Source organism: Polyodon spathula, chromosome 15 (assembly GCF_017654505.1).
Source record: "Polyodon spathula isolate WHYD16114869_AA chromosome 15, ASM1765450v1, whole genome shotgun sequence".
NCBI lineage: Eukaryota > Metazoa > Chordata > Actinopteri > Acipenseriformes > Polyodontidae > Polyodon > Polyodon spathula.
Window position 1 is genome coordinate 33,091,781 of NC_054548.1, and position 17,845 is coordinate 33,109,625.

At 39.3% G+C, this 17,845-nt stretch overlaps 1 protein-coding gene across 5 annotated transcripts in view; it reads left to right on the top strand.

Annotated features, from left to right (window-relative positions):
• LOC121327992 (arfaptin-2-like) overlaps nt 1-10,686 on the top strand; it is a 76,551-nt gene extending 65,865 nt beyond the window's left edge. For 3 of the 5 annotated variants that reach the window (XM_041272400.1, XM_041272403.1, XM_041272402.1), the window contains 3 exons: nt 6,055-6,245; nt 6,491-6,665; nt 8,339-10,686. In XM_041272400.1, coding sequence (XP_041128334.1) covers nt 6,055-6,245; nt 6,491-6,665; nt 8,339-8,494 — 522 coding nt within the window. In that variant the 3' untranslated portion in view covers nt 8,495-10,686. The remainder of the gene's footprint in view (nt 1-6,054; nt 6,246-6,490; nt 6,666-8,338) is intronic. The other 2 variants (XM_041272401.1, XM_041272404.1) reach the window with 1 other exon arrangement.
• The last annotated feature ends 7,159 nt before the right edge of the window (nt 10,687-17,845 follow it).

Below are 17,845 nucleotides of genomic sequence, written 5' to 3' on the forward strand. Positions count from 1 at the left end.
TGCTGCCACCACCATGCTTGACAGTAGGGATGGAGTTGACTGGGTGATGTGCAGTGTTGGGCTTACGCCAGACGTAAGGCTTGGAATTTAGACTGAAGAGTTAGCTTTGTCTCGTCTGACCACAAAACCTTTTTCCACATGGCTGCAGTGTCATCTACAACGGCTGTCAAAAGCAGTCACCCTCCCTTGGACTTTTCCACATTTTATTGTGTTACAACATGGAATCAAAATGGATTTAATTAGAAGTTTCTGCCACTGATCAACACAAAAAGTCCATAACGTTAAAGTGAAAAATAAAATCTACAAATTGTTCTAAATTAATTACAAATATGAAACAGAAAATAATGGATTGCATAAGTATTTGGTAGAGGCACCTTTGGCAGCAATTACAGCCATGAGTCTATTTGGATAAGTCTCTACCAGCTTTACACATCTGGACACTGCAATTTTTGCCCATTTTTCTTTGCAAAATTGCTCAAACTCCATCAAGTTGGATGGGGACCTTTGATGAACAGCAATTTTCAACTCTTTCCACATATTCTCAATTGGATTGAGGTCCAGGCTTTGACTGGGCCACTCCAGGACATTGACCTTTTTGTTTTTAAACCACTCCAGTGTGACATTGGCTGTATGTTTGGGGTCATTGTCCTGCTGGATGATGAATCTTCTCCCAAGTCCCAGGTTTCTTGCAGACTTCAGCAGGTTTTCCTCCAGGATTTCTCTGTACTTTGCTGCATCCATTTTGCCCTGTATCTTCACAAGCTTTCCAGGCCCTGACGAAGAGAATCATCCCCATAGCATGATTTTACCACCACCATGCTTCACGGTAGGGATGGTGTTCTCAGTATGATGTGCGGTGTTAGGCTTGCGCCAAACATAGCACTTAGCATTGAGGCCAAAAAGCTCTATTTTGGTCTCATCAGCCCATAGAATCTTCTTCGACTTGGTCTCAGAGTCTCCCACATGCCTTCTGGCAAACTCTAGCTGAGATTTGATGTGAGTTTTTTTCAACAATGGCTTTCTTTTTGCCACTCTCCCATAAAGGCCAGTTTTGTGAAGCACCTGGGCTATTGTTGCTGTATGCACAGTGTCTCCCAGCTCAGCAGCGGAAGACTGTAACTCCTTTAGAGTTGTCATAGGCCTCTTGGTGGCCTCCCTGACTAGTGTCCTTCTAGCCCAGATACGTTTTTGAGGACGGCCTGTTCTAGACAGGTTCACAGTTGTGCCATATTCTCTCCATTTCTTAGTAATGGACTTTACTATGCTCCTGGGGATATTCAATGCCCTGGAAATGTTCTTATATCCTACCTATAATTGGTGCTTTTGAACAACCTTATTCCGGATTTGCTTTGAATGTTCCTTCGTCTTCCTGATGTAGTTTGTGTTAGGAAATCATGTGAAACACCTTAATTGCACACAGATGGACTCTATTCAACTAATTATGTGACTTCAAAAGACAATTGGTTGCACCAGAGCTTATTTAGGTGTGTCATAGCAAAGGGGGTGAATACTTATGCAATCAATTATTTCCTGTTTTATATTTGTAATTAATTTAGAAAAAATTGTAGATTTCATTTTTCACTTGACATTATGGACTTTTTTTGTGTTGATCAGTGGCAAAAACTCCTAATTAAATCCATTTTGATTCCATGTTGTAACACAATAAAATGTGGAAAAGTCCAAGAGGGGTTGAATACTTTTGAGAGCCACTGTACATTCTTTTTCGCAAACTCCTTGCATGCTTCAAGATGAAGCTTTTTTAGTAATGGCTTTTTCTTGCCACCCGTCCATACAGGCCAATTTTGTGTAGGGACCGGCTTATTGCTGATGTGTGAACACTGACTCCCATCTCAGACACAGAACTTTGCAGATCTCTCAAGGTCATTGTTGGCTTCAGAGTGGCATCCCAAACCAGTTTCCTGCTTGCCGGCTGCTCAGTTTGGGAGGGCAACCTGATCTGGGTAGTGACTGTGTGGTATGATGCATCTTCCACTTCTTAAAGATGGACTGAGCTGAGCTGAGAGGGATAATCAGCGCCTTTTGAAAAGTTCTTGCACCCTTCTCCTGCTCTGTGTCCCCTTATCCCTGACTTGTTTCGAAAGCTCCTTGGTCTTCACGGTTGCTTTGTTGGATCACTGTGTGAGTTGCTGTTTGAAAGTCTTTATGTACCCGAAGGAAATTACCTAGAAGTTAAACCACTTTGAGTACACACATGCTGAAACCAAAATAATTTGCACCTGAGCTGATTTAGGGCTGCAGTAGCAAAGGGGTTGAATACTTATGCAACTGAGATTTAACGTTTTTCTCTGTAAATCTTACTTATTTATATTCTATATGCATTTTTAACTTTATCAATGTGGAGTAGTTTGTGTAGAGTCTACATGTAAAGATTAACTTGAAAGCGTGGCGTATGCTCAGGTGCCAACAAAATGTGAAAACTTTGCAGGGGGGTGAATACTTCTGCAAACCACTTTATACTCTGTATTATATATATATATATATATATATATATATATATATATATATATATATATATATATATATATATATATATATATTGTGAACCCCTTAGGATTTTCACATATTTCAAACCTAAAATGTTATTATGTTATCTAAGTCCTAATAATAGATAAAGATAACCTGATTAAACAAATGACACAAAAACATGATACTTTTTCAACATTTGTTTATCCACAAATGATTCAACATCCATGTGTGAAAAAGTATGCAAACCTTTAGATTCGGTAACTAGTGGCACCCCCTTGAGCAGCAATGACTTCAACTAAGCTTTTCCTGTAACTGTTGGTCAGTCTTTCACATCGGTTTTGAGGAATTTTGGCCCATTCCTCCTTACAGAACTGCTTCAACTCTGTGACATTTGAGGGCTTTCTTGCATGAACAGCTCGCTTCAGGTCCTGCCACAACATTTTGATGGGGTTTAGAATTTCTTCTTCTGTAGCCATTCTTTTGTAGATCTGCTTGTATATTAAGTGTCATTGTCTTGCTGCATGACCCACTTTCAATTCAGCTTCAGCTCACGGACAGATGGCCTGACATTCCCCTCTGTAATCTTCTGATACAGTGCAGAATTCATGGTTGTGTCAATGATGGTAAGCCGTCCAGGTCCTGAGGCAGGAAAGCATCCCCAGACCATCACACTTCCACCACCATGCTTGATGGTTGGGATGAGGTTATTCTGTTTAAATGCAGTGTTCAAACAACGTTTCTCACTGAGGCCAAAAAGTTCTACCTTGGACTCGTATGTCCAGAGAACATTGTTCGAAAAGTCTTCTTCTATGTGCTCTTTGGTGAACTTCAGACGGGCAGCAATGTTTTTTTTTTAGAGAGCAGCAGTTTCCTCCTTGTCATGCATATTTAAATTGTATATCTAGGGTTTATGTCACAACTGTGTCCTCGCCAATTACCATTAAAAAAATACCCATTATAGCTTATAATGTTATTAGCCATAATAAACACAATACCTCAATAAGGACTAACGATTCTGGTTTAATTATCCCTAGATTCATGATGAAAAGAGATTAACAATTAATATTATGTATGTTTAAGTATTTCAAATCATCATCAATGTGTATTTGTTATAAGACAAAAAGAAACCTAACAATCCAAATTATTATTACATTTATTCTCATATTCTCAAAGGAAGAAGAATAAAGGTTAGGCTTCATATTTACATATGTATAAAGAAGAAACAAAATAAAACATTCAACGAAAAGTAATGCATTTTTAAATGTTCATAATAAATCCCTGATGTGCTTTCTGGTCATAGAGTTCTGCATTAGTGAAGCAGTCTTTAGTAGTTCATCACACATTGTTTGGTTGAGTCACGCATTACATATACATGCGCTAGCTTCCAAGTGGCTAAGTACGCATGTACAATGTTCCAGCATCTAGCTGAATAGACACACATTACGTATTGTGATGATTTCAATAGCATGGCTTCAGTTCAGTTACTTGTAACCATACAATATAAGTTTGATACTTATTCTGTTGGTGTGATGTTTAAAACAAGGTCTTCTTAACACAGCCGTCCTCTCTGTAGAAGTTAGCTGTGCAGCAGCGCAGTGCAGTATCTCTGTGAAGGCTGTAGGCAAAAGCCTTCGTCGTTCCGGAGGGAGCCCATTTTCTCTGGGACAGCTTTGAAGATTACATCATTGCGCCTTCATTGAAGAACTTTGGAGTTTGATGAGTTGAGAGTGATGAGATTGAAGAGAGAAAAAGCGAATCCAGAGAGATGTATAGGTGTTCCCTTGTACTGTCCTTGTTGGTCCTTCCATTGGTTCACAGTATTTGATAGGGTGTGTTAGAAACGGAATGTATCCATCAATTTTTCATTATCAAAGGATTTTACATTTATGATTTAAATATCATTTACATCATAATACAATCAAAGGATAATATTAAAAAATAGATATTAGTTTATAATATTCATTTAAAACACAATAAACAAACTTTCTTAAAATAACTATTATACTTGTGTACACAATTTTTGTAATTAAAAATGATTCTTAAAGAATTTAAACTAAACTTTAACACAGGTAATGGTACCACTACAGTGTCACTGTAGCTTGGCTTGGTAATTTTTATGACACCTTAGGAGACCAGACAATCATATAGCATTTTGGAAGGCGAGCTTCAAAGATTTAACACAGTTTGTGGCCTGTGCCTTGGTCTAATCAACAAGCTTTGAAGTAGATCTGGTTAAGAATGTTCTGGAATCGATGTTAATAACCCAATCACACAGCAACAGTCTGAATTAAATATCTGGGAAATGCTTATATTAAAATGAATTTAACCATGAATTTCATTGACATCCTGGCTATCCTTCCTTTTTATGATAGCTGAGTCATGAACACTCACATTAGCCAAGGCAAGAGTGGTCCTTGGATGTGTGACTTCCTTGATGATTTTCCAGTTTGTTCTTGCAGAGATTTTGGTAGGACGACCACTCCGGGGTAGAGTGACTGTGGTTTTGAACTTTCTCCATTTGCAGACTATCTATCTGACAGTGGATTGGTGGAGCCCCAAATCCTTAGAAGTGGTTTTGTAACCCTTTCTAGACTGATGAGCATCAATAATTGTTTTTCTGAGGTCCTCAGATATTTCTTTTGATCGTGGCATGACGTGTTTCCACACACCTGTATGGTGAAGACCAAACTCACAAAGTTTCTGATCTTTATATAGGCTGGGGCCTCCCACACTCACCCATGAAGATCTATCTAATTATTTAAAGACCTGATTCTAATTATCCCCTTAATTGAGTTGATAAAACCAGGGGTTTGCTTACTTTTTCACATACCCTGAATCTTAGTTACTCATTGTCTAATTCATACATCATTTTGTTTCAAAAGACATGGAATTGGTTAATATAAACCCCACTGGATATATAAGAAAAGTTTTGATTCAAGAAGGCTATCATGGTAAAACTGTGGCATTTCCGTAATTATCAAACTTTTTCTTGGCACTGTGTGTGTGTGTAATTTTTTTTTTTTTTTTTTTTTTTTTTTCTCAATCCTAAAATTCTAGGTTGATACAAACCTTTTGGCTATAGCAGTAGATCCTCCAAAACCCATTGATTTTAGTTATGTTCTCAAACCACTTCCAAAGATTGTAAATATAGTGTATATTTGTGTGTATTACATCCTTTTAAGGACAGTCCTGTAGGACCTAATCAACTTCCAGTGGCAGTGCTGGAATTAAAATCTGTTTAGATTGAGAATCATTATATTGTAGAAGATCAATATGATATGAGACTATAAACACATAATAAAATATAGTGACAATAAGAATATTTAAAGTAAACAAATAAATAAGCAATAGTATTGACTGAAGACCTCCAGTTGTAAACTCAATATAGCTTAAATCAGAAGATTGCATGCTCAGGCATGACAAATGTTTAACATTTTCTTCATAACATATTGTTTTAACCAATTTCTGTTTAAAAATAAATAAACATAGCAAACCTGTGAGTTAAAATATTGCTGCACAGAGGGATTCAGCTATAAATAACCTGAGGTTTACAATTTTACAATCAAGGGTTTCCAGATCAAATGTCTTTCTGATGTGCAGGACGAGTTTGGATACAATGCTGAGACACAGAAACTGCTGTGTAAGAATGGGGAAACCCTTCTGGGAGCAATCAATTTCTTCGTTTCCAGCATAAACACACTGGTCAACAAAACCATGGAGGACACGCTGATGACTGTCAAACTCTATGAGAATGCAAGGTAACTACCACAGGCAAAATCACACTTGCTTTTCTCTGTTCTTCTGGAATGTGTCAGCTCATTAAATATTCAGATATGCACACATTTAAATCGTGAGTAATCAAATCAATTTCTGACTGTTTTTCAATTGTTTTACAAAAGTTGACCTGGACTTTTGTCATGAACTGGACTTGAATGTATCAGCCTTGAATACACCTGTAAATCTCATACCTAAACAGTGATACAGTTCCTGTCTCCTCCCCCAGGCTGGAATTTGATGCCTACCGAGCAGACTTGGAGGAGTTAAATATGGGTCCTCGGGATGCTGTCACCCTTTCCCGCATTGACACAGCACAGCAGCAGTTTCAGATACACAAGGAAAAGTATGAGAGGCTGAGAAGTGACGTCACCGTCAAACTCAAGTTTCTGGAGGAGAACAAGGTATACAGGGAGTACAGAGGGCGACTCATTTGTTATTGTTCAAGGTAGAGTGGAATGGGTCCCACATGTGCTTTATGTGTCTTCAATGTGAGATTAAAGGTTGGAGAGAGACTAATTACAGTTAAACACCTGCACAAGTCTCCTGCTGACTGGCTGATTGTAATGCGCTCGTTGAGTTAATTCCTGCGGTTAACCAGTTCCATTGAGTTTGGTGGGATTTTATTTTTATTTTTTTAAAGGAAAAAGAGAAATGACATAATTGTATTAAATGTATGTAGTATTTGGGCTTCCAAGTGGTGCATCCGGTAAAGGTACTCTGCACTGAGAGCAGGATGTGCCCCCTGGAGGTCGCTGGTTAAAGTCCAGGCAATTCCACTGCCGACCGTAGATGGGAGTTACCAGGTGGCGGTGCACAATTAGCCAAGAGTTGCCGGGGGTGGGGGGCTTAAGTCGGTCAGGGTGTCCTCAGCTCACTGCACACCAGAAACCCCTCTAGACTGGCCGGGTGCCTGCGGACCTGCCTGTAAGTTGCCCAGAACTGCGTGATCCTATGAAGCTGAGCTGACTGCATGGAGGGCCTGCAGAGTAAAAAGAAGCGGACAGCTAACGGCACACGTTTCAGAGGACGTGTGTGTCCATCTTCGTCCCTCCCCAGTAGCACTGCTGAGCTGGGTTGAAATAAACAATAATTGGGCTTACAAAATTGGGAGGAAAATAAGAAAAATAATTGGCGATTCCAAATTTAAAAAAAAAAAAAAAAATGTGTGTAGGATTGAATATTATAATGCTGTTGAATTGATTTTAATGTTAACAGATCATCTTCAACAGCAGAAATTAAATCAACCAGCACATCACAAAGCAATTGTCAGCAAGGAAGCTTGCACAGGTATTGAAGGTGAGACTAATAGTCAAATAAGCATCGCTCTAACTTTGATGAGACTAAAAGCCCTTGTTCAGTACTGAACTATGGCCAGTTGAAATGGACTTCTCTGCTAGGCTTGTGGCTATGAAATTAAATATTTAAAAATTATAAGTTGAAGTGATGAAAAACAGAAACCAGCCAAGAAGTGGAAGGTAAATAACCTCAGATCATCTTAGCCAATGAAGTTCCAAGTAGAGTAGCCTTTTCCTTTTGTACAGTAGATTCCCACTGAACTTTAGCCAAACATCAGTTTAGTGAAAAAAAAAAGCAAAGTGCCAAATGATTTGTGTTTCGAAACAAATTTTGCATGTAAAAGTTGTTCACACTTCTGCAGTCTTAGCAGTAATTTTATATTTGCATTTTAATAGTTAAGCATTTTACAAACACATTTTTATAAGCAATTTATAAACAAAAATGAAAACACTGGCAGCACTTGATTTAAACCCCAAAAACAGTAGAATGAAGCACCTCTGATAGTTGTAGTGGTGAAATAAGAATAGTAGAATTCAATGGTAAACTGTGCCTTTATGCTTGGATATATTTGGCAGACAGAGGTGAAATAATGTGAGGAATCCATTCTTGTTAAATGGCAGTGATACACTAGGGTGAGAGCAAGTGCTTGCTTGTTGTCAATATCCCAGACAGTAAATATGAACAGTACAGTATCAGAGTACTTCAGTTACCTCTAGTCCATTTCCGGATATTCTGGGTTGTAATCCACTCATTCGTGTCCTGTTGCTTGATATTTCAGGTGAAGGTGATGCACAAGCAACTGCTCCTGTTCCACAACGCAATCTCAGCCTACTTTGCAGGGAACCAGCAGCAGCTTGAACTGACCCTCAAGCAATTCAACGTCAAGCTAAAGCCCCCTGGTGCAGACAAACCATCGTGGCTGGAGGAGCAATGAGATCTCACTTTCCAAGGAGCACACCGAATGACCAACAAACAAAGACAGCCAGTGAGAGCAGGACCAGGGGAGGCCTGTAAAACAGCAGTGGTGGAGAAGTGGACTGTCCCCTCTCCTCTTTTAGAAATAATAACTTTCCATCCTTCATAAAAAAAAAAATGTGTTTTTCAAATGCCATGGCAGTTAACAGTTTTAAATAATATATATTTATGATAAGGTTTGTAATATTTGATTGAAAGTAATAGTTGGGTAACAGTTGCCATCCTTGTGACTGTGCAGCCAGCAGGGCAGCTTGGTGGCTATATCTGTCTGTTCTGTGAGCTTCAGTCACTAGCTAACCCTGCTGATACCCAGAAAATCCAGCGTCTGGTAGTGGTCTTTGTAATGACTTGTTTGCTTCTAATGGGATATTGTGACCCCACAGCCTGTGTAACAATCCAAGCCAGGTTCACAAGGTTTACCAGAACCTCTAGAATTTGCTTGAAATGCATATAATGGTACTGATACTTGAATTTGCCTGCAGTTCCAGATCAAATGCAATAATGATATTGAAATGGCTTTTTTATGACACCCTATAGGGGACAAATAATTACCATTCAGTCATTAACATAATAGAAAAAATAACAGCTTGAAACATCAGATAAAACGAAACAAACACTGACATGTTGTTTACAAAGACAAATAATAAGCAACACTGTGGTGGAATTTATAGGAAATTAAAAGTGATGCGCCATCCAGGTATTTGGTCTGAAACACTGCATGGTGAATTCTGTGGTTCCCTCTCCATTATCGATTGGTTTGCTGGGGGGGGGGGGGGGGGGGGGGTTGGCGCTATACAGAGGTATATCCCAATCAATAATGGATAATATTTCTATTTCAGGGAATGATGTATAATCTAATGTTAATGTCTTTCATATTCCATCTAGGAATTAAATATGCTCCTGCAGGATGTTGGGGATAGATCTGTTGATGAGTATTTGGTAAGAATACAGGCAATATTTATGTATGTAAACCAAACCAATGGCAATGTTTTTAAGAATCAATTAAGCGTTCGGTGGAGCTGACAATGCAGCAGACATTTCAGTGGTACCACGAGGGGCCCGGGCTGCTTCATTCTGACCACAAAGGATTCTCTACATTATGTATTTGTCATACAAACCACAGCACATCTTTTGCTGCACAAAGTTCCTGATTACCAATCTGACAAATTTTCATAGCGCAAATAAGCTATACAATCATTGCTCCCCATAATTACCACATTAAATATGTATTCTACTGTTCCAACAGACAGATATTAATACTATAAATCCCTACATTACAAGAAAAACCCCAATTGAAATTGTTAGTGACATTTGCATATCTTGTAAAAAAGCAGTCGAGAGAACCCCCCTCCCCCAACACCAAAGTGTTGGGGATAAGGAGCCACCTCAGATCCGTATCTGTGACTTTACTGAGGCCCATTAAGAAGAGCTAGGAGACTTGGAGACAACATGGGCCAGTGGTAAGCACCCATCTCTTAAGCTGGAATGCTGTGAAGCAGTGATACCTGTTTTACAATACAACCACATTAACACTACCAATATGCACTACTCATTTTTTATTTACAAAGAAAAAACTGTTTTTTCTCTAATCTTGCACAGGATAGGGGTAGGCAACATGATCCAGGGCAGATTAAAACAAAAATAATACTTGAAGCCACTGTACTTAAGGTTATCCTACCTGGACTGTAACCAGATGAGACCAGTCCCATGAGCATACCAAGCCCCATAGTTGACCCAAATAAAGGGGTGCTTCTGGACCATGTTTTTTGTCTTTTAACTATTTCTAGTGATAGTGTTCAGGCACTCCATAGGTAGTTTTAATTATTAGAAAAATGAAAGGTTTATATTATTTGCGTACAATCAATATTTTTTTCAGGCTACTCTGTGCTATTGTAGTGTATGAATGATTTGTATATATGTAATGTTATTTAAAATTTAAAAAAATTACAAGTTTCTATGGAATTTCATCACTCGTCCTTGCACTCCTCATTAGTGACGCAGGTTTAAAAAAAAAAAAAAAAAATCAGCAAAATAATAAAAAATTAGACAAAGCCTTTTGCAGAATCAAGTGTCTGGATATGTGTGGCAAAGTGCCCTGCCCCTGGGCTATTGTGTTGTATGTTACATGTAGTGTGTTAATGTTGGTGTATAGTCATTGGTATATGGGATATAAGTGGGTCTGTGGAACACGAGTTGTTTAAAGTGTATATTTGTATTTAGGCACGAGGATTGCACAGCACTTCACGTGCAGGTAAAATGTAATAATATGTGAGCTCTGGGAATTGCACTTTATTAATTCACATGCATTTGTACCGAGACTCCAGTTGAATGATTGATTAGCAATCGAGTCTCGGTACAGCTGCATAAAAGCAGCATGTTTTCACTCACTCGGGGTTGTGTGTTCAGTGAGTGGAGAATGAGATTGAAGACGGAGGTAATAATCATAGTAATAGTTAAAATATCAGCTCACTGTGTTTGTCTGTGTAGTCAGTTTTGTTTGTCTCTTTATTTTGGTGAAAGTGCCGTGTCCTGTGTCTTGTTTGTCTTTACAACCTTTTATTTTCTGTCTGTTCATTATTAAATGCTGAGCGAAACCAATCGCTCAGCTTCACCAAACTCCACCTCTCTGTTGTTTATTGTTGGTTCCTGGTTCTGGTCTGACGTAACCCACTACAGCCATCTTTGTGACACGTGGTGTCATTGGGATTACCAGTGCCTCCTTGACGCAGACCAAAGCATAAACCGCAGTTTTTGGGGGAAAAAAAAGGACTGCTGTTTTTTTTTTTTTTTTTTGTGAGTGGGAAACATCCACGGCGATATAACAAGCCATCACTAGGGTGACCCCTCTGCGTCCAGGACCGTCTGTTCGCCAACTGTCCCTTCCGCCACTATGAGCAGGAGGAGGAACCGGCCCAAGAGAGGAAGGTGGGGAGAAGGAGCAGGAAGAGAAGGGGGAGAGGAGGTCGGGGATGATGGCTTGAAGGCCTTTTTCCGGTACCTCGTGGCGGAGTTGTGCCCCAGCTGTGGGGTTTATGGGCACACGTTGGTCCTATGCTCCATGCAATGCACAGAGGGAAACTAATGCCCAAGTGGAGGAGCCAGTGCATCCATCGCCCAGACGGGGGGACCGTGAGCGTCCAGCGCCCAGACGGGGGGACAGCTTTTTCCACCTCCACCAGCAAAGGAAGAATGCCTGCTATTTCCACCTCCACCAGCAGAGGAAGAATGTCTGCTGTCCCCATCTACACCAGCAGGGGAAGAATGCCTGCTGGTTTCGCCCCCAGAGCGAGAGGGAGAACTGCACCTGTCCCTTGCAAGTGAGGAAGAGCCGCACAAGTCCCCTGCAAGTGAGAGAGATCTGCACCAGTCCCCTATAACAAGAGTAGATTACACGCCGCTCCCACCTCCGTCGCCAGGAGGTTACACGCCGCTCCCACCTCCATTGCCAGGAGGCTACACACTGCTCTCTCCTCCGCCATCTCCACTGGCAGCAGCAGAGCAGCAGGAGCTGCCTCTGCCTCTGCCACCTCCACCAGCAGGAGCAGAGCAGCAGGAGCTGACTCTGCCTCCACCATCTCCACTGGCAGGAGTCCTGTGTTTTGTTTGTCTTTACAACCTTTTATTTTCTGTCTGTTCATTATTAAATGCTGAGCGAAACCAATCACTCAGCTTCACCAAACTCCACCTCTCTGTTTATTTGTTGGTTCCTGGTTCTGGTCTGACATCACCCACTACAGCCATTTTCGTGACAGTATGTTATTTGGAGAAGGTTGTTTTATCTTGGAAGTTTTTAAAATTTAGATTTTTGGTTAATAAAGCAAGTTTCAAGTTGCAATGTGCAATTTCCTCTTCTGGCTTTAAAGACGATACCCAGCAGCTGAGTCTTTGCTATTGTTTCTCTTAATTGCTTGTTGTGTCCCAGGACTGTTTATCTCAACACTTTGGGTTAAGTTCAGTGGATTTAAGCTTTTACAATTTCAACACAGTCACTAGTTTATGTACAACTGTAGACTTTACAATTATTCCAAATTTTGCATTCTCGATTTTAAGATTGACTCTCTTGAGGTGTTGGGGCAGTGGGTTATTAGCAGCAATAAAACATGTAAGTGTTTACAGTAAATTCATTTAAAAATAGAACCTCTGTTAAGCTTAATAGCACACTTCCCCAGCTGCAACCTAAGTAGCAGGTCTGTACTTGAACATGTTAAAGCAGTCCCTATCCAGCTCACACACTGACATGTTCTGTTTCTGAGAGCTCAATGATTTATAATTTGTTTGTCAAGAAAACTAATGTACTCTCTTAATTGCATATTTTCATTAGGTTTACATTATCATTAACAAAAACAAAGAACATGTACAATAAATATCTATTAAGCACAAAAAAAATAGACATCAATAAATTAATATGAGTTCAAACAGAGAGATTGTTAATCAAAGCTGCTTCTGGAGGAAGTAGACCCTTAGTTAAACCTGCTTATATTAACCACGGAGGGAATTTATATCCAGGTCATTTAACACTGAAAATGTATAGTGTAAGCATAAGGGGTCACTATAGACTTAGACATTCATCTCTATAGGTTTGACTATTTGTAGAAAAGTGTAAGCTGTTACATAATTAGTCATGCAATTGGATATCACAAGGGTAAAAAAAAAAAGTTTAAAATCAAACCATTGTGAGCAAACTTTAATAAATGTTTTAACAAAGACCTGCTGTTAGAATCTGGCCAATTCAACTTATCCCTGAATTCTAGGGGCCTGAATTAAATCAAACTAACGGTGACGTGACAGAGATTGAATGACGCTTGGTGTTAGATCTCCCTCCCTCCCTGAGAGGGTACTAGATAAAGGGAGCAGAGTACCCTGGACTAAAAGGCATGACACTTTATTCCTGTGGGTAGGTGGAAGTCGGTCGGCTAGAAAAGGTCAAAAACAAAACAAAAAAAAAACAAAAACATAACAAAATTCAACAAATTATATGCAAAACTATAAACTTCAGCCAGAACAACAAATTATTTTCCAAAAGTTTTTATATACGTTTTCTTTTTGAATTTGTATATAAGTTGTTTAATACATTTTTCTCGAGAAGTAAAAACAAATATGGTTCATTTATTTTTATTTATTGTAAATGTGGTACTCTTCATTTGTTTATGTATTACCTCTTTCAATTTTTTATTTATTTATTTTTTTAAATCATTCCATTAGGAGTTTGGCCAGGGAAGTGAAAACCAAGTTCCATGTCTCCACTGTCCCTGGTCTCGCTGCATTCAGTCTAGCTGTAGCCTGCTCCAGGTTAACTATATATCTAAACACAACCAACCAATAGTCAACCAAAGCAGTTATTTAAGAATAACCTTTTTTGCAGCTGTTAAACCCGCCAGTATAATTTTACACTGCATAGAATTAAGGCTAATCCTTGAATCGTCATTAAGCAGAAACAAACGAGGTTCAGGCACCAGCTGAAAACCTAGTAATATAGAAAGCATATTGGCAACATGTTTCCAAAATGTTGCAATACTGGGCAGTCTCAGAACATGTGAAGCACAGTACCAGGTGTACCAAGGTTACAAATATTACACGAGGAATCAGGGATAAGTTTCATGCAGAAACGTCTATAGGGAGTGGAATACCCTCTATGAATAAATTTGTAATGTATCAATTGATGGGCAGGGTTTTTTGAGGCTGCAAAGGTGTTTGACTATACCTTGCCCCAATTAAGGGGACAACCCAAACTTCCTAATTCCCGATCCCAGATTTTAACAACCACCAAGGAGCTGTAAGATTTTTGTAAAAGATTATTCAAATATTAGAAACAACCCCTCGGATTGATTTGGATGGATCAATCCAGTCTGCAACTGGATGAGATGGCAGAGCTGCATCCCATGGTACACCATAAGCAAGTATAGCTGACTGTGACGGAAAAATGAGTTCTGGTGATGAATCTTCCTCCCAACCTGTGAGGGCGCTAAAGAACGAGAGGAGAAGTATCTGGAAGGGCTGGCCTGACAGTTCGTTTCCGGGTCAGTGAAGTGGGTCAGCCTGGAGGGAAGCGCGACTCTGTTGTAAGACCGTATTGATTTGAAAGGTAAACGAAGGCAGCTGCAAGTAATAAGGCAGCTGCAACCGTTTATCTCGATATCATGCGGGATTACATATAGGGGCCAGGGTAACGCTGATCTTCTCCTTCGTTTGGGTTAAACGAGTGGAGAGAGAGAAGGACTGAGAGAGGAGCTCTCAGAGTGGATTGTGTTAGTGTTTTGTATTGTTGTGTCTGTCCGTGTAACTGTCTGTTTTTGTATTCAGCACTAGACAGTTAACGCACATCTCCGGAGCTGTCGAAAGGAGAGCACTATCCGGAGCATCACTGCACTGAGCACCTGCACGTTTTCGATCACCCAGGACTGGTGACCGTACCGTTGTTTTTGTTCAGGACTGTGCCCTTGTTTTCATTATCCCCGTGCTTTACACATTGTTGTGTATTGCCGGGGATTTATTATTTTTGACGGTCGCCAGACCTGGAAAAGAGCAATAAAGCACTTATTCACTGAATCACTGTTGTCTGTTCATCACTCCTGCACCGCATCACCGCGACATCTGTTCCCCTTACCAACCACTTTGCCACACTGACGTAAGTGTTAAATACATGAAATAAGAGAAACTGGGAAGGGAATATGCCTCCTTGATGTCTTGGAACGTACGGAGACCACCACCATCAAATATATCCTTAAAAGAGGCAATACCTCTCACTGACCAGGCTGGATAAAGGGTTGGTTTCCTGTCAGGAGGAAGTAGTTATTCCAGATTGGAGAAAATGTATTCAATTTGTAAGAACCCCCCAAATATTTTTCAATGCTTTTCCAAGTTCTTAGTGTATTAGCTATAATAGGACCAAATTTCCAATTGATATTTCTAGAGCTAATACTAGAAAAGGGCAGGTCTTGCAGTCTGTGAGGTGTGAGCGCCAGGAAACATGAGAGTTGTGTTCCATCCAAGTTCTCAAAACTTTAATTTGAAAAGTCCAGTAATAATATTTAAAATTAGGAACAGCCAGTCCACCTGCCAGTCTAGCTCGCTGGAGAGTAAATAACCTTACACGTGAACATCTGCCCCTCCAGATACATTTTTATAACATTGAGTGGGCTTCTTCAAAATATTTTGGAGGAGGGGCTAGAGGTATCATAGAAAAAAGAAAATTAATAAGTGGTAAAACATTAATTTTTATTGTAGCTATCCTACCTTGCAATGAGACCTGCAAAGCAGAACACCGTACCAAATCTGCCCTGACCTGATCAATGAATTATAATTATTCATAGAGATGTGATGTAAAGAGGGGTAGACTTGTATGCCTAAATAAGTAAAACTTTTATCTACAGGTATATTGGGAAGTAATATGGCAGCAGAATTCAAAGAAAACAAAGTAGACTTGGTCCAGTTAATCTTGTAACCTGACATCCTTCCAAAGATCTCAAACAATGTTAAAATATGAGGTATAGATTCCAAAATGTTGGAGATGTATAAAAAGACATCATTGTCATAGAGATATATGACATTTTTTGAACCTTTAATTCCAATGGGAGTAATAAGAATGCTTTTGTCTAATGGCTTGTGCTAAAGGTTCGAGAGACAATGCAAATAGAAGGGGCGACAAAGGACATCCTTGCTGAGTTCCCCTTTCCAAAGAGAAAGGACTAGAATGAGTGCCGCTTGTGGAAACTGAGGCCAAATGGGTGTTATATAAGGTTTTCACCATATTAATAAAGCCAGAGCCAAACCCCAAATGCTGTAGAACCAGCCAGAGACACTCCCATTCCACACGATCAAAGGCCTTTTCGGCATCAAGGGAGAGAACTGCGTAATTGGTAGGATGAGGATCAGACAAATGAATTACCTGAAGCATACATCAAACATTCAGAAGCTAATCATCCTTTTGTAAACCCAGTTTGATCAAAATGTATATACAATCCTATATACAGCTCAAGTCTGATGACAAGCACTTGAGCATATAATTTAAGATCACTGCAAATAAGGTATACATGTCTATAACTTGAGCATAAGAGAGGATATTTGTCTTTATTTAATAACAAGGATATCAAGGCAGTTTTTTGATCTCTATGAAATGATCCATTTTTAATTGCAAAATTTATGGAGTCCAGGATCAGAGGGCCAACTATGTCCCAAATTTCTATCAATAGTTCAAGGGGATCCCATCTAGCCCTGGGGCCTTACCTTTTTTCATTGATTTAATAGCAATTTTAAGTTCATCCAGTGTTATTGGGGCATCAAGCTCTCTGCTATCTTCAGCTTCTACTTTAGGGAGATCCAAATTGTTTTAAAATGTTTTACAATTATCATGATCAATCTGTATTTCAGATTCATAAAGGTTATGATGTAATGTTCGAAATGCAGCATTTAACTCCTTTGGCTTAGAAACTAAGACATCTTTGTTTTTATTGCATTAATAGAGGTGACAGATTCGTTATGTCTTAGCCTCAATGCCAACAACCTGCTCGGTCTCTAGTACGACGCACAATAAATTCAGCCCTGGACAAAGGTAATGCCCTAAACTGCCCCTTTAATACTTTCAGAGTTTTAGATCTGTCTTCCATAAAATGTTTTTTCTGTGTCTTCTCCCAATCCAATAATTGTCTTTCTATGTCATTGAGACGTTTATTCTGAGATGAATTGAGATATGAAGAGAAAGAAATGCAATTGCCTCTCAATAATTCTTTAGTAACCTTCCAAAGTGTCTGTGGGTTTTCTACAGAATCAGTATTAAGCTGTAAAAACTAAATTTTTTGTTAAGCTGTGTTAAAAATTCTGAGTTCTGTAACAGGGAGGTATTAAAGCACCATCTACTGGCTTGCGAGGCTTTATTGTTACAATCGAGAACGTACAGTAAAGGAAAATGATCCGATAGTGAGATTGGAAGGATGTCAGTTTCAAACACAGAATTAATTAATTCTGGGGAAACAAAAATGTAATCAATTCAGGAGTATGATTTATGTCTGGAAATAAAAAAAAAAGTAAAATCTTTCGCATTAATATTCATCCTACGCCACACGGTCTTAAATCGTCCACAAAATTGCATAAGGCCTGTGAAGAAAGAGTCGTAACAGGATCAGAAATAGATTGATCTAATTTGGAGTTGATCATAGTGTTGAAGTCCCCTCCTATTGCATATGAATACTCTGAGAAACCAAGTATCACATCAGCAATCCCAGGGAAAAAATCAGCAGCACATTTGTTGGGAGCATAGACTGAACAAAAAGCTATTTTAACATTATTTTAAGTGACAAGGGAATCTATAAAACGG